Source organism: Onthophagus taurus, chromosome 8 (genome assembly GCF_036711975.1).
Source record: "Onthophagus taurus isolate NC chromosome 8, IU_Otau_3.0, whole genome shotgun sequence".
In the NCBI taxonomy this organism is placed as follows: Eukaryota; Metazoa; Arthropoda; class Insecta; order Coleoptera; family Scarabaeidae; genus Onthophagus; species Onthophagus taurus.
In genome coordinates this window covers 1,498,250-1,520,065 of record NC_091973.1, presented here as the reverse complement: position 1 = coordinate 1,520,065, position 21,816 = coordinate 1,498,250, and the positions used below count along the sequence as shown (strand labels likewise).

General features: G+C 32.2%; 2 protein-coding genes and 1 long non-coding RNA gene across 3 annotated transcripts in view; all 3 read left to right on the top strand.

Annotated features, from left to right (window-relative positions):
- LOC111414840 (Dpr-interacting protein delta) overlaps window positions 1-21,816 on the top strand; it is a 122,383-nt gene that overhangs the window by 42,455 nt on the left and 58,112 nt on the right. The window lies entirely within an intron of this gene.
- On the top strand, window positions 13,337-13,825 carry LOC139430962 (uncharacterized). Its single transcript, XR_011641317.1, has 2 exons — window positions 13,337-13,486; window positions 13,538-13,825. It is a non-coding gene; the product is annotated as an uncharacterized lncRNA (long non-coding RNA).
- LOC139430925 (uncharacterized) lies at window positions 19,903-20,724 on the top strand. The gene is made up of 3 exons (XM_071198408.1): window positions 19,903-19,962; window positions 20,025-20,561; window positions 20,615-20,724. Exons 1-3 carry the CDS (start codon window positions 19,929-19,931, stop codon window positions 20,722-20,724), a joined length of 681 nt encoding a protein of 226 aa, XP_071054509.1. The 5' UTR covers window positions 19,903-19,928.

Sequence of the window (21,816 nt, the reverse complement as noted above, 5' to 3'; positions counted from 1 at the left end):
GTAGTCCCCGGCATTGCGACGGTTTTATCGTAAAAAGTTCCTACGCGACATACGTTACCTCTTCCTTCGTCGTTCGCGACAATGGACTTAACACCGGGGCCACGTTTCTTCCTGGAGAAACCGCCAACGACCGTCTCTTCTAAATTGTTCCAGTCGCGGCAATCTCATTCCAGCTTTATTTCTCATCGTCAAGACAGTCCCTTTGGCCCCAAGCCAATGAACATCCACATAATTTGTGTATTTCAAAAAACTAACAACTTATACACTCCGACTACTATCTATCCAACTGTCATTTTTTAAATTAAACAATACTCATCAACATTTAATACAAGATGTATCTACTACCAATATGTACTACAATATGTACAGTGTGTTAATTAATTATCGTACCCGACGTCTTCATTGCAAGTATACAACCAATATCACACTATTGGTATTGCAATACACGATACTGTGATATTGGTTGCATCATTACATTCAAAAAAACTGGATTGCAGGCCGTTCCTTTTCTTAGCTTTTTGCTGACGTCTTCTGCAAAGTTCCAATCCAAGGTAGCGTACTTGTCCTGATAGTAGTTTTTTAATATTTTGATATCTTTTAGTCTCTCAAGGCGGTAGTACACATCTTAGATCGTCTGCTTTGGCTACATTTAATTTGATAAGATTATGATCCTCCCAGCCCTTGGCCATTAGCACTGCTTTATCATTAGAGAAGGTGTTAAGTTGGCAGGTTTCCAGGTTTGTTCTCAAATTCTACTGCTAGTTCCTTCACTATGCTATAATTTAGATTTGGCATTCACATCGGCTACTATAATTACTAGAATTGATTTGTTAGTGCATAATTTTCCCATTTACGTGGTTCTTGTATGCACATTAAAGGCATATTAAGAAGCCTTCAGAATTGTTTATAAAAATAAAATTTTAAAATAACATTGGTTGGATTATAACATAAGAATTTTTGATATAAAAGATATAAGTGGTTGATGGTTAAGGAGTGTTCCGCTATTGATGTCGGGTTCTAGTGGATACTTGTAGTGGGAAAAAGTGTAAGTAGGAGAAGTAAACGGGGAACAAGAAGTAGGGTCTAATGGACTCCAAGTATGAAATTTGATCAATGTGTTAATGTTGGTGACACCAATGGTTGGAGAATAATCGCTTCGAGACAATTGTCTACGCATTTGAGACGACGGAAGCCGTTTGTCCGCCCCCGAAAGGCGACTTTTTGCTCCCGCCCCGGCAATCTGCCGAGTGCCCCTAAACTATATTTTATTACCTCCGGTCTTGCTATAATTCTCGCTTTATGTATTTCCAATATGACAAAATACGAGATATACCGGTGGCAAAAAAAATCACGGTCCCACGTCGGACCCTCATCGTCTTATTTGTTTTCCATCATTTCCGCTGACATCCGACGATCGGGGTGACGTCCGCCCAGTTTTATTGGTCTCCGTAAAATATCGGAAATATCGCAGCGTGAAAGTATCACAATCGCTTTATTAGCATCCCGGAACCGACGCTGGCCCCATTCAATCGTCATTACTGTCGCTACGACAAAGAGGGCGCAATCAACTCCATAACTGATTGTAAACCAATATGATGCACTTTATTTACGACCCCTTTTATGGTTAACATTAACTCAATATTTTTTATGAATTCAATTAATTAATAATAATTTATATAATGTTTTTTTTTATTTTGTATTTTAAATAGAAAGTTTATGGAACGAAGCACTTGAATTAGTTTCTTTGTCGCATTGTATCGAAATAGTGAGTAGAATGCATTACCCTGATTAAATATTTCATCCTTGCTTCGTGCGGTTATTTTAAAGATTCAGGGAGTGGATGTACTGATAACGCAAATATTAGCGCTTTTCAAACATTAACAACGTGGTTTAAAATGAAACAGAATTGATTTTGCTTTTTATATCGAATACTTTAAAAATGTATTTATTTTTAAAAGCGCACTTTATTCGCGGCGTGTTTGTTGCGTCCGTTGGAATCTCGCTCGTTCATCGTCGTTAATATTTAGCAATATCAAGTCAAAGCATCCCTTTGTGATTCATTGAAACGAAACGCGCCCTTAATTCTGTTTCACTCCGAAAAGAGTGGAAAACTTAATAAGGTCTCGGGGTAACTTTACGGTGCCTTCGGAAAATCTGTGTTGACCTCAAGTAGGTATTCAAACGAAATTTAATTAAAACATCGTAGTAAACGCCAGTTTTCAGGTAACGGACGGATATCTAAATCGGAATATTCTCGCGAATATGGAAAGGGAATTAGACAATAATTTACCCGGCCCGACATTCTAATTACTAATCCTACAAATAGACAGGGTAAGGCATCACGTATATTCGGGGAACTGATTCATTTTAAACCTTAATAGATTCTCTAAAGTCATTTATCTTACTCGGGGTCGTAAGAGGAATTCGTTTTAAGTGCATTAAATTAATTCTGTTGTAATCGCAAACTTTTTCTCGGACGAAAATTTCGCGATTGTAATGTAACGAGGCCGCGAATTTCCATGTTGCTAGTGTTTAATTGCACCGCGGAATGCGTAATAAACGTTAGGATAAAATGCAACACCGCTAATACTTGCAAATTACTCAATGTTGTACGCTGTCTTAATGGCCACCTATGAAATTATCATAGAAAGTACTCTCATTTTAACGTGAACAACACCTTCCGCTTAATTTATTTGTACATATTTTGATATAAAATTGGATGACAAGCAATTTGTAAAGTTGTGGTGTGGGGTGTCTTAAAATCGAATGTACTCATGTTGCGTTTGTAAGATCAATAAGATTCATTAAGTAACTAGGTCGTGTGGCACATGGCTGGTTGTAATTGAATAGGATTAGGTGTGTAGTATGTCTAACCAGTGGAGCGACATCAGATTTCGAATTGTTGCGGGAGTAGATGGATTCGAAGTGGGTCCTCCTTTCATATCCGAACGTAGTGTTTGAAATTACAAATAATCTTTCCAGAGTTGAATTTTCCAAAAGCTCGAATTTGTAACGGGCGGGAGCCGGCAGCAACTTTTTGAATGAATTGTCGTCGCTGTAACGCAGTTTAATATGAAAGTCTAATGCGCCAGAGGTTTTTTGCCAACTTTTCAGCGCGTACGGACACTTATTTAAAATTATCCTTTGCGCACCGCGCCGTCTCTCTCTCCTTTGATTTCCATAATCGGGAGATTCTAATTTCATTAAAATTTTAAATTGTCACAAGTCGACCTCTCCACCGTCCAACTGCTTCTACCAACCGAGCAAAATTTACCCCGCAGTAGATTTTACTGGATTTTCCCGAAATCATCACGAAGATCACTCATACTAATATTAGTTTAAATCTCTTTTTGCATTTTTTTTATATATTTTCTTCTGTGAGCGAATGTAGGTTGGTGGAGTATGAGCTGGAGGCGAAAGAAGTTTTGGTGACACAGCGAGAGATCGTGGTGGTGTTTTTAGGATCGTAGTAAGTGTGGACCCAGCGACGTCTAGATTGAAAAGTTCGTAAAAAGCGCAAACGGCCGGGAAAAATGTATATTTAAATGCCCCGGAGTTCCCGGACCGCTTTAAAACGCACAAGTATTTTTTTCTCTTGCATCGTCCGACTCGGCGACGGATTTTATCAGGGCCACTTCATTTTTATTAAAGCCTTATCTCTGACATTAAGGTTTACAACTCCTTCGAAGTATGAGCGAAAAGAGGGATTCAACCGATATTTTCTTTTCCTAATTTGGTAAAAAAGAACTATCTTTTCCGGTTTATTTTATTTTTAGACACGTTCTAACGTAACGGTGGTAGATGCATTAGGGTGGCCGTATTGTTTCGAGTAGAAAACGATTTTCCAAACTTTAAGTATATTAGGAAAGCCATCCAGTTGCCGTCACGGTGGTAAATATTTAATGGAGACAATAAGGTCGAAAACGTCCGGGAGGAAGCCGAGCTTTCTCGACGTTGAAAAAAATAATTCTCGTGAACTGTGGAAGGGCGAACCCCGAGCGCGCGTTCTTATGATTATGTCGTCGACCATGTACTGAAGGAGAGATGGGATAATGAGGGAGCTCGCGAAGGTCCCGCGGGTTGTTCCTGATGGCTCTGATCTCTCTTACCAAACTGCCACATTCCCAACGCGAAATTCCTAAACCCGGTCCCTACCCATAATTATTTCTGTATACACCTAGTCCCAATTGTCCTCAAAAACTTCTCCGCAACGCCCGGTCCCATTATTATTTAGATTTGCATTTATTATTGGCGGAAACTGCGGCTTTTTCTCTTTGCCGTTTGGAGGAAACTTCAGCGGACTCTCTAACTGCTCGAGATATTGTAATGGCTTTTCTCTACTTCTCCTAAAATCCCGCTTCACAGTATTTTCCACCGACTATTACTCCTTTTGTTTCTCCACCGTCGACATCATTCTTATTCAACAAACACAATCTCTTAATAAATTTCAAACAAACATTTTCTTTACAATTCAATATATCCAACCTAATTATATCTATAGAACTATCTAATAGGGTTCGAAATTGACCTTAATATTCAGATCTGAACATGGTTTTGTAATGGCGTTAACTTCGATTTGGTTACCGATATTATGCAAAATCAAATTGTATATAATAATATACAAGGTTAGTACAAAAAAATCAGATAGAATTATGTCAATGAGGGAGATTTTCATCTTGTTGGAATCATCCGTCACAGTGTCTTTATGAAAGAAAAACGGTCCATACACTTTTGTACTGGATGCGGCACCGAAAACATTCAATTTTTGAGAATCCCTTACATGTTGGATAACGTCATGAGGATTTTCCGTTCCCCATATCCGAATGTTGTGACGGTTCACTTTGCCACTTAAATGAAATGTCGCTTCATCGCTGAACACCAGACGTTTCTCAACTACACCTGTGGTCTTGAATTGTCGATACCATCGACCTGGAGGATCAATTTGGTGTTCCCTTCGGAATGCACGTTGCACTATACCAATCGATAAACATCGCACCTACGCTTTCTATTGCATAGTCGCCATTTTGAGAACTGCGAACGTGACTTGAGCATGCGCATGACAAACTTAGAGGTTGTCGCAATCGGTAGGTTTATGTATTATTAAAGATAAATTTATTTTTTGTTACTGAATAAATAAATGTTAGTTTTGCGGTATAAGAAAAGGGATTTTAAAAGTAAAGGGTTCAGTTTTTGTCGTGAACTCAATATGTCGTCATTAAGGAGTCGCAATAAGGTATAACGTTAAAACACGTGTACTGGTGCTATAAAGTTTAATTTTCTATATCCCTGGGTTCGGCGGCGACTCGACTCGGGATTGCCTCTTTGCCGGTCCTTCGCTGCAAAAATCGCGGATATATCTTTCAGTAGCGCCAATGTGGGACCAACGACGTAGCCTCAATTGCTCTTGTTTTGCGCCTTTATAGATTTTTTTTCACACAACACCTTTTCGCATTAAAGAAATGTTTTTAAATAGTAGAAATAACGTTGGTGAATGAATAAAGTAGTCCCTGGCGTAGGAATACATAAATGTATCGAGTTAAATTGATTGGTGTGTAATTACGGGAGGGGTCAAATAGCGTAAATAATTTTAAATTGAAAATTGTGAGTTAGATTAGGGGTTAATGTGCCGTAGAACACGTGATATTCTCTTTTAAGTGGATTGTTTCGCACCAAACCGCCTTGCGCTCAATACGAATATACACCGCGGCTGAATTTGACATGCGACGCAGGCGTGTCGGGAAATCATAACAATTTACATGTGCCACCATCGGCCATAATTGCACTCTCTGTCAATTTGGTTGACAAGGTGCGGGGCACAAACTATTCCATCCTATTCCTACCAGAGATAAATGACGTCACCGAAGAGACGAATCAAGATGAACCCGGAAGTTTTTAATAATCAGTAGAAAGAGAGATACTTTGCGGACCGTTATTATTTTCTATAGGACGAAATCAAACTGAGGCAAAAAAACCGATCGATTCTCTCGGGCCGGCCCATAACCTTTGTTTCCGAAAAGAATTACGATCCATTAATGTTTGTATGTCGTGTGATTGATACCGTGGCCCTGCTTTCAAAAGAGATCTAATAGCGGCATCACCGCGAACGTAGTTTGCGTGCTTCCAGACAATGTTAAACGATTATACATTCATTTTATGATCACTTTGAAAAACATTTTAATCGAATTGAATTAGGTACATCAACAAAAAGTTGATTTTAAACATATAAAATTTAATTTAATTATTGAAACACTAACATCATTGTGATATTTTAGTAGAGGTCACGTGGTTTGTTAACCAGTTCGGCCTAATTAGTTAGAGTACGCTTTAAATCATTAATTCCAAAATGTTCGATAAAAGAAACATACAAAGAGTTGTATGGTAGGTCGAATTTTGGTTGTTTAAACCGAATTAAAAGGGAAATAGACTTTGTCGGTTATGTAATTAATTAAATGATTCGAGGTGAAGAGGCACCTTTTATATTTTTAAAAATATTTAGATAAATAAATTTGAACGAATCGCGTTTGAATTTTATTACCTTCAATATATATTTGTTCAGTGCGATATAGCTTTTATTGGCTATGAAAATTCAAACCGAGGAAAGTCTGAAATATTCGGTAGTTTTTTAAATATAATAAATCGGCAATCGGCTAAACAAACAAAAGGCAATGAGCGTGGGTAATTTTTAATTTAGCAACTTGAAACAAGTTGTATACGTACATATGTACATTCCGGGTCAATTTAATACCATTGTTGGCAACAATTAATACCGGCCGATATAAAAAAGTACACAAAACGCGAACGAGCCGATATATTTATTTAAACGCATGACTGAATTTCAACAAAATGCAAATTATAACAAAACACGACCGCGGTAAATAATATTGGAGCGTAGCAACGTTTTCGGGTAACGCCATCTTCGTGGCCGCGCAAATGTCTTTATTATTTTCCTTCAAATTTCATTACAGGCGTCCATAACGGCCCATCAATATTCGATTTTATTAAATGCCTTCTCCGGACGCCGCAGCATTTTTGCCTTGGAATATTATATATCGATTCACATACGGCCCCACCGGCCCTTGTTTTAATGATTGATGGTACATCTAATAACGCCATTACGTGGAAATTATTTATTATACTCCCGCGGACAAAGTCAACTTAAAATTTGAAATCGATAAACCATCAACGAGCCTATTGTCCTCAAAATTTTTTAATTACCCACAGTTTTCATTCTTTTGTCCATGTAATCTATTCAAAACTTTTTTTAAGGAAAAAAATAATAAAAAAGAAAAAAGAAAAATATTTTATATTAGAAAGGAAAAATAAATATTTGTTTCCGTGCTTGGTTTATCGACAAATCCCCAAGTTTGTATTCAAATCTTTAGGGACTTCATCGAATACGTTCGTTCCCGGTAAGAAACCCTCACTTTGTAAGAAAGTGGGAACTTAGAATTACTCAGACAATTATCGAAGTGGGGAGACTCCTCTTCGACTCTTGGAAATAAGGCATTTTGAAATTCGGTGCGGCCTTCGTTCAATTTATGTAAAGAGAGAAAAGTTGGGAGGTGTTAAGGTAGGAAAAAATCGTCGATTCATTATTCCCGGTTAGGGCCGTTACGGCGTTTTGTAAAACCGCCGGTCAAGAAAATGAATTATTCCATCAAACTCCTGGAATAAATTTACGTTAGTTTGCCAACTACAGCGGATTAAACCGGATAAAGTTACTATTGAAATGTTCCCTCGGGCACAAAAACAACCTACGTCCACGTGCACGGTTGGTAATCACAAAAAACTTATTTTCATAAGATATTGTTCCCGATTAATTAGCGAAATAAATTTACTTTCATTTTAACTTTATTAATTAAACAAATATTCGAAAAAAATCGAATTATTAAAGTATCTTAATAAATTTCTCAATGTTAATAGAAGAAAATATGTACTTTTAAATAAAAAAAAATTTACTTGATTATCTCTATTCGTTCATGAGATAATAATTTTTGAACAAACGAAACTTTTAATTTATATTATTTTTAAAAAATTGTGAAAAATCGGATTCTTAAGATATTTTAATGAATTACTCGTGATTTATGGAGGAAGGTATGTACTTTTAAATTAAAAAAAAATTACTTGATTATCTCAATTCGTTCATGAGATAATAGTTTTTGAATTCAACCTAAATTTTATTAAGATAAGTTTTTTTGATATTTATAAAAAATCGTAAAAAATCGAATTATTAAGATATGATGATGAGATATTCACGTTTTATAGAATAAAGTGTGTTCTTTTTGGTGCACTAAACGGTATTTGAAAATCTCTGTTTGTTTTTGAGATATTAATCTTTTAACTCAACCCCAACTTTTAATCTTAAATATTTTTAAAAAATTGTGAAAAATCGGATTATTAAGATATTTTAATGAATTACTCGTGATTTATGGAGAAAAGTATGTACTTTTAAATTAAAAAAAAATTACTTGATTATCTCAATTCGTTCATGAGATAATAATTTTTGAACTCAACCTAAATTTTTGTAACTTTATTAAGTTAACAATTTTTTTTTACATTTATAAAAAAATCGTAAAAAATCGAATTATTAAGATATGATGATGGGATATTCACGATTTATAGAATAAAGTGTGTTCTTTTTGGTGCACTAAACGGTATTTCAAAATCTCTGTTTGTTTTTGAGATATTAATTTTTTAACTCAACCCCAACTTTTAATCTTATAATATTTTTAAAAAATTGTGAAAAATCGGATTCTTAAGATATTTTAATGAATTACTCGTGATTTATGGAGGAAGGTATGTACTTTTAAATTAAAAAAAAATTACTTGATTATCTCAATTCGTTCATGAGATAATAGTTTTTGAACTCAACCTAAATTTTTGTAACTTTATTAAGTTAACAATTTTTTTTACATTTATAAAAAAATCGTAAAAAATCGAATTATTAAAATATGATGATGGGATATTCACGATTTATAGAATAAAGTGTGTTCTTTTTCGTGCACTAAACGGTATTTGAAAATCTCTGTTTGTTTTTGAGATATTAATTTTTTAACTCAACCCCAACTTTTAATCTTATAATATTTTTAAAAAATTGTGAAAAATCGGATTCTTAAGATATTTTAATGAATTGCTCGTGATTTATGGAGGAAAGTATGTACTTTTAAATTAAAAAAAAATTACTTGATTATCTCAATTCGTTCATGAGATAATAATTTTTGAACTCAACCTAAATTTTTGTAACTTTATTAAGTTAACAATTTTTTTTACATTTATAAAAAAAATCGTAAAAAATCGAATTATTAAGATATGATGATGAGATATTCACGATTTATAGAATAAAGTGTGTTCTTTTTGGTGCACTAAACGGTATTTCAAAATCTCTGTTTGTTTTTGAGATATTAATTTTTTAACTCAACCCCAACTTTTAATCTTATAAAATTTTTAAAAAATTGTGAAAAATCGGATTCTTAAGATATTTTAATGAATTACTCGTGATTTATGGAGGAAGGTATGTACTTTTAAATTAAAAAAAATGTACTTGATTATCTCAATTCGTTCATGAGATAATAATTTTTGAACTCAACCTAAATTTTTGTAACTTTATTAAGTTAACAATTTTTTTTTACATTTATAAAAAAATCGTAAAAAATCGAATTATTAAGATATGATGATGAGATATTTACGATTTATAGAATAAAGTGTGTTCTTTTTCGTGCACTAAACGGTATTTGAAAATCTCTGTTTGTTTTTGAGATATTAATTTTTTAACTCAACCCCAACTTTTAATCTTATAATATTTTTAAAAAATTGTGAAAAATCGGATTCTTAAGATATTTTAATGAATTACTCGTGATTTATGGACGAAGGTATGTACATTTAAATTAAAAAAAAATTACTTGATTATCTCAATTCGTTCATGAGATAATAGTTTTTGAACTCAACCTAAATTTTTGTAACTTTATTAAGTTAACAATTTTTTTTACATTTATAAAAAAATCGTAAAAAATCGAATTATTAAAATATGATGATGGGATATTCACGATTTATAGAATAAAGTGTGTTCTTTTTCGTGCACTAAACGGTATTTGAAAATCTCTGTTTGTTTTTGAGATATTAATTTTTTAACTCAACCCCAACTTTTAATCTTATAATATTTTTAAAAAATTGTGAAAAATCGGATTCTTAAGATATTTTAATGAATTGCTCGTGATTTATGGAGGAAAGTATGTACTTTTAAATTAAAAAAAAATTACTTGATTATCTCAATTCGTTCATGAGATAATAATTTTTGAACTCAACCTAAATTTTTGTAACTTTATTAAGTTAACAATTTTTTTTACATTTATAAAAAAAATCGTAAAAAATCGAATTATTAAGATATGATGATGAGATATTCACGATTTATAGAATAAAGTGTGTTCTTTTTGGTGCACTAAACGGTATTTCAAAATCTCTGTTTGTTTTTGAGATATTAATTTTTTAACTCAACCCCAACTTTTAATCTTATAAAATTTTTAAAAAATTGTGAAAAATCGGATTCTTAAGATATTTTAATGAATTACTCGTGATTTATGGAGGAAGGTATGTACTTTTAAATTAAAAAAAAATTACTTGATTATCTCAATTCGTTCATGAGATAACAGTTTTTGAATTCAACCTAAATTTTATTAAGATAACAGTTTTTTTTTAATATTTATAAAAAATCGTAAAAAATCGAATTATTAAGATACTATGATGAGATATTCACGATTTATAGAATAAAGTGTGTTCTTTTTGGTGCACTAAACGGTATTTGAAAATCTCTGTTTGTTTTTGAGATATTAATTTTTTAACTCAACCCCAACTTTTAATCTTATAATATTTTTAAAAAATTGTGAAAAATCGGATTCTTAAGATATTTTAATGAATTACTCGTGATTTATGGACGAAGGTATGTACATTTAAATTAAAAAAAAATTACTTGATTATCTCAATTCGTTCATGAGATAATAGTTTTTGAACTCAACCTAAATTTTTGTAACTTTATTAAGTTAACAATTTTTTTTTACATTTATAAAAAAATCGTAAAAAATCGAATTATTAAGATATGATGATGAGATATTTACGATTTATAGAATAAAGTGTGTTCTTTTTCGTGCACTAAACGGTATTTGAAAATCTCTGTTTGTTTTTGAGATATTAATTTTTTAACTCAACCCCAACTTTTAATCTTATAATATTTTTAAAAAATTGTGAAAAATCGGATTCTTAAGATATTTTAATGAATTACTCGTGATTTATGGAGGAAGGTATGTACTTTTAAATTAAAAAAAAATTACTTGATTATCTCAATTCGTTCATGAGATAATAGTTTTTGAACTCAACCTAAATTTTTGTAACTTTATTAAGTTAACAATTTTTTTTTACATTTATAAAAAAATCGTAAAAAATCGAATTATTAAGATATGATGATGAGATATTTACGATTTATAGAATAAAGTGTGTTCTTTTTCGTGCACTAAACGGTATTTGAAAATCTCTGTTTGTTTTTGAGATATTAATTTTTTAACTCAACCCCAACTTTTAATCTTATAATATTTTTAAAAAATTGTGAAAAATCGGATTCTTAAGATATTTTAATGAATTACTCGTGATTTATGGACGAAGGTATGTACATTTAAATTAAAAAAAAATTACTTGATTATCTCAATTCGTTCATGAGATAATAGTTTTTGAACTCAACCTAAATTTTTGTAACTTTATTAAGTTAACAATTTTTTTTTACATTTATAAAAAAATCGTAAAAAATCGAATTATTAAGATATGATGATGAGATATTTACGATTTATAGAATAAAGTGTGTTCTTTTTCGTGCACTAAACGGTATTTGAAAATCTCTGTTTGTTTTTGAGATATTAATTTTTTAACTCAACCCCAACTTTTAATCTTATAATATTTTTAAAAAATTGTGAAAAATCGGATTCTTAAGATATTTTAATGAATTACTCGTGATTTATGGAGGAAGGTATGTACTTTTAAATTAAAAAAAAATTACTTGATTATCTCAATTCGTTCATGAGATAATAGTTTTTGAACTCAACCTAAATTTTTGTAACTTTATTAAGTTAACAATTTTTTTTTACATTTATAAAAAAATCGTAAAAAATCGAATTATTAAGATATCATGATGAGATATTCACGATTTATAGAATAAAGTGTGTTCTTTTTCGTGCACTAAACGGTGTTAGAAAATCTCTGTTTGTTTTTGAGATATTAATTTTTTAACTCAACCCCAACTTTTAATCTTATAATATTTTTAAAAAATTGTGAAAAATCGGATTCTTAAGATATTTTAATGAATTGCTCGTGATTTATGGAGGAAAGTATGTACTTTTAAATTAAAAAAAATGTACTTGATTATCTCAATTCGTTCATGAGATAATAGTTTTTGAACTCAACCTAAATTTTCTATCTATAGAGAAAGTGTACACTTTTTAATGCACTGAAAATCTCAATTTGTTTTGGATTCTCACAAGATGAGTGTTATAACAGTTAAATTATAGAGGTGGTTGTTTACAGAAACCTGTATTAAATCTCGTAACATTCCTAACCTCAAAATTGCAGCTTTTCAAATTTTGACTTTAATTAATAATAAATAAAAATAAAGGTATCAAAAATTAGCTTTATTAACTATCAAAACACACTATATAACAACAACATTATTAATCGAAATCGCTACTATCTTCGTTATCCTCGCTATCTTCAGAATCATCGTCCTCTTCGTCAGATTCATTCTCAGCGAAAATATCGATAGCATCACTTGTAAGTGTGATGATCCAAAATAAACAGTACAACGTAAAATACACCATAAAGACGATATGAATCTTCTCCCTCATATTAAGGTCGTGATTTTCGTCTAACATGAAAATTGATTTGTATTCACACAAAATTTAATTAATCTCAATGAAAAGCTTACCGAGCATGTCTCGTATTGCCACAAGATTTTCAACCATCTTTAAATGAATCACTTTTAAACAAATTTTCGTTTAAAATGACTTAACGTGTTACATCAAAAATGACAGTATTGTTTTGAACGTTATTCAACGTGAACGTAGGCACGGATTTTAAACGAAACATTTTTTATTAAATTAAATTTTGAAATTTAAAATAATTTATTATTATTAATTTAATTAATTATTAAATATTTTCAACAAAGACTTGAAATTAAAAATAATAACATGTAATTAAGTTTATACATGAACCGGTGTGAAGTTAGGTAATAATAGCGACATCTAGGGAGCGTTCGAATATTATAACCACCATTTTGATTTCATGTCAAAGGCAATCTCGGAAACGTTTAAAACAGTTTAACGTAAACTTAACATTATCGATTTTGTAATTCTAAGAATACAATCTCAATTAAGTTAAGGGTTGATCTCAAATATGGATGAGGCTGAAGAGCAAGTTTTGGAAGACATGGTGATGTTCCTTAGAGCAATACTAGGTAAAACGTTCGTACAAGGGATTATCGTGTTTTAACTTTGTTTTAATTTAGGGCAACTTCGCTTAGGTACTTTCGAAGGGATTATATTCTTCGGGTTGATTCTTTATTGGTTTGTTTATGCGGTAGCAGTTCCTGAAGGTTATGAAGTAAATGATGAGTTGGACAACAGCGATTCAGATTAATATAAAAACGTTATAGTTAATCGTTAATTACGAGACAAATGGAGGAAGAGATATTAAAATCATTAAATTTGGAGGTTAGGAATGTTTTCAAAAATTGTATTCTTCCGTTTGTCTCTATTTTTTTCGTTAACATGTTAATAAATTAATATTTGCTGGATTTATTTTTTTATTATTTGTAGTAAAAGTGTAAAAAGTAGGACGTTGATCCTTTATTGCGGATGTAACGACGATGGGTGGTTTTACAGGATCCCGGTAAAAGTGAAACCGGTAGCTAGAGATGACAAAAAAAGCAAGCTGCGTGGTAATAAATCAAAGGACGGGGTAATAAATAGCCGAGAGGGCCGGAGGTGGGCGATACGAAATAAAGGAGGAGGTGAGGTCCCGGCAAAACGGCAAGATCTCATTTTCCCTAAGTCAGTCCCCTCCCTTGGGACCTCGCCCGCAACACATCGCAGTTTGCTCATGCATGATAATATATTCTGTACACTACACAATGGCTCGTGCTAATGCCCCTCTGTGATCACGCTTTGGTAATCGATTACATCACTTTACGAAACCGAGGGTATATACATTAAAGGTGTCTATATGCGTTCCTGGTTGTCGTCTGGACCGATCGCCCGGATCCCGGAATCTCGGTGCCCGTACCATCCCGGAATTCGCACCAAGACTGACGCGTGCCGTTTGATTGATTAGTACAACACCAACTCAACATTTTAACCAATGTCAACCTATTAACTGATATCAATCTCAACCTATATAATCATATTTTATGAACAACCTTCAAAAAATATTAACAAACAAAGCATTATTTTTAAAATTTTATATAAAATAAAGTGGCCGCTCTAATAATTTATAACCTCATTTATAAATTCTTAATAGTTTTTGAGAAAACATTTCATTTTTAAAATTTTATACAGCCTGAGCTTCAGAGTAAGCGCCTTATTCTTTTTAGCCACACTATGGGTACTACTTTCAAAATATTTGGCAGTAATATGTTTTAGGACACTCTCTACACGATGGTGATATCATATTTTCAATTCAAGTCAACTTTTTTTTTTAAATGGAATGCCAAAATTTTTTTTTTATTATTGAGATCTTAAAAGCATTCTTTTTACGACAGTATTTTGTTTTTCTTAAAAATTCATTTCTTTCCCCATCCAAAAGGAACCTAATATTTTAATCTACACTCTGTTTTTAAACCAGGAGGAGTATTTTAAATTTGTCACCAGATTGACCTTGCACGTGATTGGTTGAATACGAGGAAGGTTCACACACAGGCAATTTCGAATTTGAAGGTTAGGTAATTGATGAGTGATGTGTCTCTGGCTGAAACTATTTTAACACGGGAAATTAGGAACTTAGTGGAAATTTCGTCTGGACATAATTTGAAGGTGAATTGATGCTTTTTGGTAGGCGGGGTTTGCGAGAAGAACATTCTACTCATTTTAGTATAGAAGTTGATGACCAGCGAATTAATGTAGGATGCTGTTTTCGTAATTTGGGATTGTATCAGGATTCAGATATTAGATTTAAAACACATATTACACAGAAAACCAATAAATCATATGCAACGTTGAAATTAATTTATGGCATTAGGCACACAGTATCTAAAGCTACACTGTTAAAACTTGTACTTAGTAATTTCACCTTTTGTAATAAGGTTTCTGGTACCTGTTTGGCTAGCACTTCAGTAAGTCGTGTACAGCGGGTACAGAATGCTTGCCTCAGGCTTGTATACGGTTTAAAACGGTATGATCATGTGTCTCATAAATTAATAGATGCTGGTTGGTTGAATATGTCCAACAGAAGAAAGTTGCATTTATTATCATTCTACCATAAACTTCTCATGTTGAAGAAGCCCCCGTATCTATACAACAAAATATCATTCAGGACAGATGTTCATAATATCAATATTAGAAATAGAGGTATTATTACACCTCCTAAACATGAGACCTCATTATTTGAACGATCCTTCACTTATTGCCTTCCTAAATATTATAATCCGCTACCAGGCTCTTTGAAGTCTCTAAATTTGAATGCGTTTAAGAAGAAACTGCGACAAATGTTAATGGATGAACAATCTGGCGTATAGTTGCTGAGTTTCGCATGCATATGTATTGCAATTTTTTTTTTTTTTGTTTTTTATTATTTTTGATTTGTTTAATATTGTTAATTTCGTAAACATTGATTTTTTTTTTCTCTTAATTTTAATTTTTCTTTTGTTCTATTTTATTAATACTTAATTTTTTTTTTTGTTTGTTTGTAGGGTTGAGTGATTCCTAACTCCGCCCTACGTATTGCTTTTGTATAATTTTTGTCATTGTTTTTTTTTATTAATAAAGCCAAGTTATTATTATTATTATAATTCGACAGTTTCGTGTCATTATTGTATATTTTGTGTTCTTAAACCCTTTTTTATTATATTTTGAAATAAATATACTCATAACTTCAATGTTAATTTGTATGTATAGTGTTGACGATAACAAACGAAAATAAATACAATAATAAGTAAATAAATAATAATTATTAATTTAAATTTACCGCCAAAATATCTAGTGATTTTTTCCAGTGTAAATCTGACTTTCGCGTTTACTCCTCCTGGTTTAAAAACAGAGTATAGTTCTAGTTTTAATTGTTATTCAGCGCTAAGTTGTATATTTTTAAGTTTCGGGTTTAGCCCTGTGTCTTCAAACGCTGAATGTTATAGGCCCCATACACTTGCAAACAAATTCCGCAAACTAACGTTGCACAACAGGTTATTGTGCAAAAAACCCAACCCATACACTATACACAATTTTATACAAACTTCAAACTTGCTTGTGTTGTGTGTGCATGGAAACATGCCATCTGGCGAAGCAGCCTGTTTAGCTATAATAATTGCGTCGGAAGATGTGTGTTAGAAAAAGAAAAAGGAAGCAGAGTATGGATGAGAGTGGTTAAAGATGATCTTCTGTTACTTGCAGTAACAGTGCTAGGTAGCACTAGTTAGCATTAGATATCACTAGGTTGTATATTCTAGTGTTAGTTTTAATTTTGCACTAGCACTATCACTAGAGCTAACATAAGACCTAGGACCAGAATCATTCGAGTTTAGCCGGCTTGAGAGACGTGCGGCTATATCCGAATGTTTCTGGATCTAGGTCTAGTGTTAGTTAAAGTTTTAATTGTTATTCAGCGTTAGATTGTGCTATATTTTTATTGAATGAAAAGTACCCACAACTAACACTAGACCTAGAACCAGAAACATTCATAAGGACGTCACTTTTTTCAAGCAAAACTTTTCCTTTGCAAAACTATCCAATACCGGTACTATTAAAGTGTGTTATAATTTATGACGGACAGTACAAGTGCACAGTAGTTTCGTAACTATGGGTACTGCATTCATATATTGCGAGTTATATGAAATTCTCGGTACAAAAACAAGACACAATATTGAGAAAAGCAATATCAATACTTACTAACACACGTGAAGAGAAACCGTCGTTGTTGCAGAATATGTTGCATAAACCTCATACACAATGCAATTGGTTGAGCAACGAATGGCGTTGCGCAACTAATTTCAAACAATTTTGAATTTCTGCAACCAGTTGCGTAACGCATCAACCAACACCATACACTACACAATTTTTGCAAAACAGCGATTGTTGCGCAATTTGTTTGAAGGTGTATGGGGCCTATTAGGTAAGGTTAGTTTTGTTTACAAACATTAATTATACCATGAAGTATTCTTTGGCAATTTGTAATGGCAATTATAGCGTGAAGTTTTCTTTTGTAATGTCAATTATAGCGTGAAGGAATGTGAGGTAAGGTTAGTTTTGTTTACAAACATTAATTATACCATGAAGTATTCGTTGGCAATTAGTAATGGCAATTATAGCGTGAAGTATTCTTGTGTAATGTCAATTATAGCGTGAAGGAATGTTCGGTAAGGTTAGTTTTGTTTACAAACATTAATTATACCATGAAGTATTCTTTGGCAATTTGTAATGGCAATTATAGCGTGAAGTTTTCTTTTGTAATGTCAATTATAGCGTGAAGGAATGTGAGGTAAGGTTAGTTTTGTTTACAAACATTAATTATACCATGAAGTTTTTTTTGGCAATTAGTAATGGCAATTATAGCGTGAAGTTTTCTTTTGTAATGTCAATTATAGCGTGAAGGAATGTGAGGTAAGGTTAGTTTTGTTTACAAACATTAATTATACCATGAAGTTTTCTTTGGCAATTATACTGTTTTTAAACCAGGAGGAGTATTTTGAATTTGTCACCAGATTGACCTTCCACGTGATTGGTTGAATGCGAGGAAGGTTCACACACAGGCAATTTTGAATTTTGAATTTGAAGGTTAGGTTATTGACAATTCGACAGTTTTGTGTCATTATTGTAAATTTTGTGTTCTTAAACCCTGGCTACATCAACCAGCCTAAGGAATTTCCGAAGGCTAGGATACAGCTCAGAGGTGTGTTCCTGATGCCATCTGTGGTCGGCCATTCCTCTCCGAAGTCTCTCATTCTGAGGTCTTGCAGAGTGGGGCATTCACACAAGATGTGTCGGACCGTCTCCTCGCTCTCTTTACCGAGGCGACAGAGAGGACTAACAGCAAGCTTAAGGTTATAAAGATGCTTGTTTACCTTACAGTGACCCGTGACGAGTCCCGTTACAATTCGTAGAGCGTTTCTACCAAGCCTTACGAAAGACAAGGCTGCCTCTGCTGAAGGATAATGTAATACTTCCTTAGACAGATGGCAACCCTTAACCCTATCCCACCAGTTCATGAACTTTTTGTGGGTAAAATCTTTAATTATCTCAATCTGAGTTGATAAGGACGGAGCGATTATCGGTTCAGGCGAACATGGCGCTCGCTTGGCAGCCCGTTTGGCAAGCCTATCAGCGTGCTTGTTACCTGAACAAGTCGAGTGTCCTTTTATCCATTGAAGTATGACACAGTTATGCACTGCGGCCTTCTCCAATGTCAGATGACAACCCATAACAAGTCCTGAGGTAATTGTTATTCTACTCAGGGCTAAAATAGCTTGTCTACTGTCAGTATAAATTGTAAAAGTCTTACCTACCAAGTTGGATCTGACAATAACGTCAGCGGCAAGTTGTATGGCGATTAACTCCGCCTGTATGACGGTGGTACTTATACCTAAAGGTTCAGATACGTGGAGTCTTCACGATGTTAATCACTTCAATGTTAATTTGTATGTTTAGTGTTGACGATAACAAACGAAAATAAATACAATAATAAGTAAATAAATAAATAATAACAATTATTAATTTAAATTTACCGCCAAAATATCTAGTGATATTTTCTGGTGATTTTTCCTAGTGTAAATCTGACTTTCGCGTTTACTCCTCTTGGTTTAAAAACAGAGTATAGTAGCGCATGAAGGTTTTACACTCGATGTTATTTTTGTCAAAATAAATAAATAAGTAGATGTTTATTACAAAATAAAGTTTAATTGTTTCTTTTGTGTCCAGCGCTACTTGATATTTGGACAAAAATAACATCGAGTGTAAAACATTCATGCGCTACTAGATTAAAATGTGTGCTTTTTGATGGGGAAAGAAATGAATTTTTAAGAAAAACAAAATACTATCGTATAAAGAATGTTTTTAGGACCTCAATAATAAAAAAAAAAATGTTGGCATTCCATTTAAAAAAAGAAGTTGACAGTCGCCATTTTGAAATAATTCTTCCAATTGAAAATGTGGCCTCACCATCGTGTAGAGAATGACCCAAAACATATTACTGCCAAATATTTTGAAAGTAGTACCCATAGTGTGGCTAAAAAAAAATATATATAATAATAAAGTGAAAAAACCCTCTAAATTTACAATTTCGTATTTCTAACCTTAAAAATAACTGTCATTCGTAAATTTTTAAATTTCCGCTAAGAGGGCGCTGATTACACCCTCACCTAATTTATTATTAAATTAATAAAAGAAAAAAGTTAAATTAATCATTACGAGATATTAAAAATACCTAAATTATTAATCAAGAATAAGTAATTTTACAGCAAAAATTAATGATTCATCATCGATATATAACTTAATCGTTATGATAACGGTCAAATAGATTTCGATCGATAAAATTTTTAAACTTTTTTAACGGATATGACATCAAAATAAACGAACAGTGGTGGGGGTAGTCTTACCACCTTCACTTCATCAATTCGGTCTGTTTGATTAACTCTTTTTGATTGCGAGTGGCGTGTATAAAGTGTATCATTAAGCTTAAATCATAACAGCGATAAAATGGAACAATATGTTCGTTCTAATCTTGTTTTAGGTAAGAATTCTTAACCGTTTTAGTTTACGATCGATTCTAAGGTGGGTTCACACTATTTCTAGTTCGAGAAAGATCCTCTTTCAACAACTTTCATGATACAATGTCAGCGTTTATGATTGCGTTTCTATTTTATTCCCTGATGTACTTTTTATTCGCTCAAAACGAACTCTTCGCTCAGTTTTACGTTGAAAGTGACACTGAAGACGATGTTTATTCGGAAATGTCTCGCGAATCGAATAGCAACTATGAGTATATGTCGTCTTCTCTTGATTATGAGTTATTCGAGGAACATTTTTACGAAAATTTATCTTTTAATACTGATTCCGACGCCGATAGTGATGAAATAGATATGATATATAATAATAGACATAGCACCCCAATTGAATTATCCGAAGAGGAGGATGATAGTGAAGAAAATAATCAAGAAAGTGATGAGGAATATAACGAAGTCATCGAAAACGACGAAACTGAAGTGATTGCTGCTTGGTTCAGTAATTTATTACCCCACCAACGTTTTGCGCTTAGAAATGCAATTTTAAACGCTGTTCTTACTCAACAAGGATTTGGATTAAATATAATAAATACACAAACTGTTACAAGTAAGATTTTTTTTTAATTTTTTTAATTTATTTTATATATTATTATTTTTTAGCTCCTTACGGGGTAGTTGAAGTTACTCAAGAATTGTATCATTACCTCCTTTATGAAGGAAACGATTTTAACGGAAATCCGCGTTTCGATCCATTCAGCGATTTTTTCTAATCGCAAAATTTTTTTATTATCGTTATATTTGAAGAATCTATTTTAATTTATTAAAAGAAATATTTTGTGGAACACCTAATTCATAAAATATTTTATTGGCATTTCTAAATATTTTTACTATGATAAAACTTTTTTGATTACTCACCAAATTAATGAAGTTTTAGTTAGTTTTAGTTATTAAAAGTCGTTGAAGGTGTATGTTTTATTAAAATTAATTGATAAAATGGATATCTTGCTGAGAAACGCTGTAATACCCCTTTTTGAAATTGTGAATAAATACAAAATGATAATGGGTTGGTAAAACATGGTAAACTAAAAATTAAATGTTTTTATTTAAATAAATTTGTAGGAATGTTAATTTTAATTTGGTCAACCGCCGATGTTCACTCTCCATTTGATGCGTTTCTCTTCACAATGGTTATTCATGTAATCAGTAGTATTATGTTATTTGAAATGTTGCTTTAATAATAAAATAAATACTAAAAGTTGGCTGAGTGTTTTTTTAATAATGGGAATTGATGTAAGGGATCATAACCGAACGGACCACGATAGAAGGGTTGTTTTATAATTCAACTCCTATATGATATTGGTAGACTATACTTTTTCGAGTTTATTGATTTTTTAAAACTACTGTCCCACTTTATGGAATAACGTGAAAAACATTTATGGCCCGAGGTGCAATTTTTTCAAACCTTTTTACACAGTTTATAGATTAACAGTTTTCAAATTTAACTTTGTATTTTTTTAACAATCCGATTCCATTTAAACATCCATTTGACGATTGAAGCATAAACATTAACAAATTATTACTTATTTATTCATTTCACCAACGCTAAAAGTTATTTATCAAACCATTTCATTAAAACAATAGATGCGCTTATTGAAAAATCGATTTATTTTGAATTAAAAAATGAAACATTTTGAGGTTATAAAAGGATGTTTGAGGTTAGGTTATGCCGCATTATAAGCTTCCAGGGAAACCACTTTACTTTTTATACGATTTTAAAAATCACATTTAATTCGATGAAAATGAGGTTAATCAAAAACATTTTTTCTCTAAAACGATTAGGAATGTATAAATGAAACTTTTTG

Excerpts from the sequence above, each read along its gene's own strand:
- LOC139430925 (XM_071198408.1), top strand. The coding sequence starts at position 19,929 with ATGGAACAATATGTTCGTTCTAATCTTGTTTTAG. Across the intron at positions 19,963-20,024 it reads TCGTTCTAATCTTGTTTTAG|TTCGAGAAAGATCCTCTTTC; the intron begins GTAAGAATTCTT and ends CACTATTTCTAG. Across the intron at positions 20,562-20,614 it reads AAATACACAAACTGTTACAA|CTCCTTACGGGGTAGTTGAA; the intron begins GTAAGATTTTTT and ends ATTATTTTTTAG.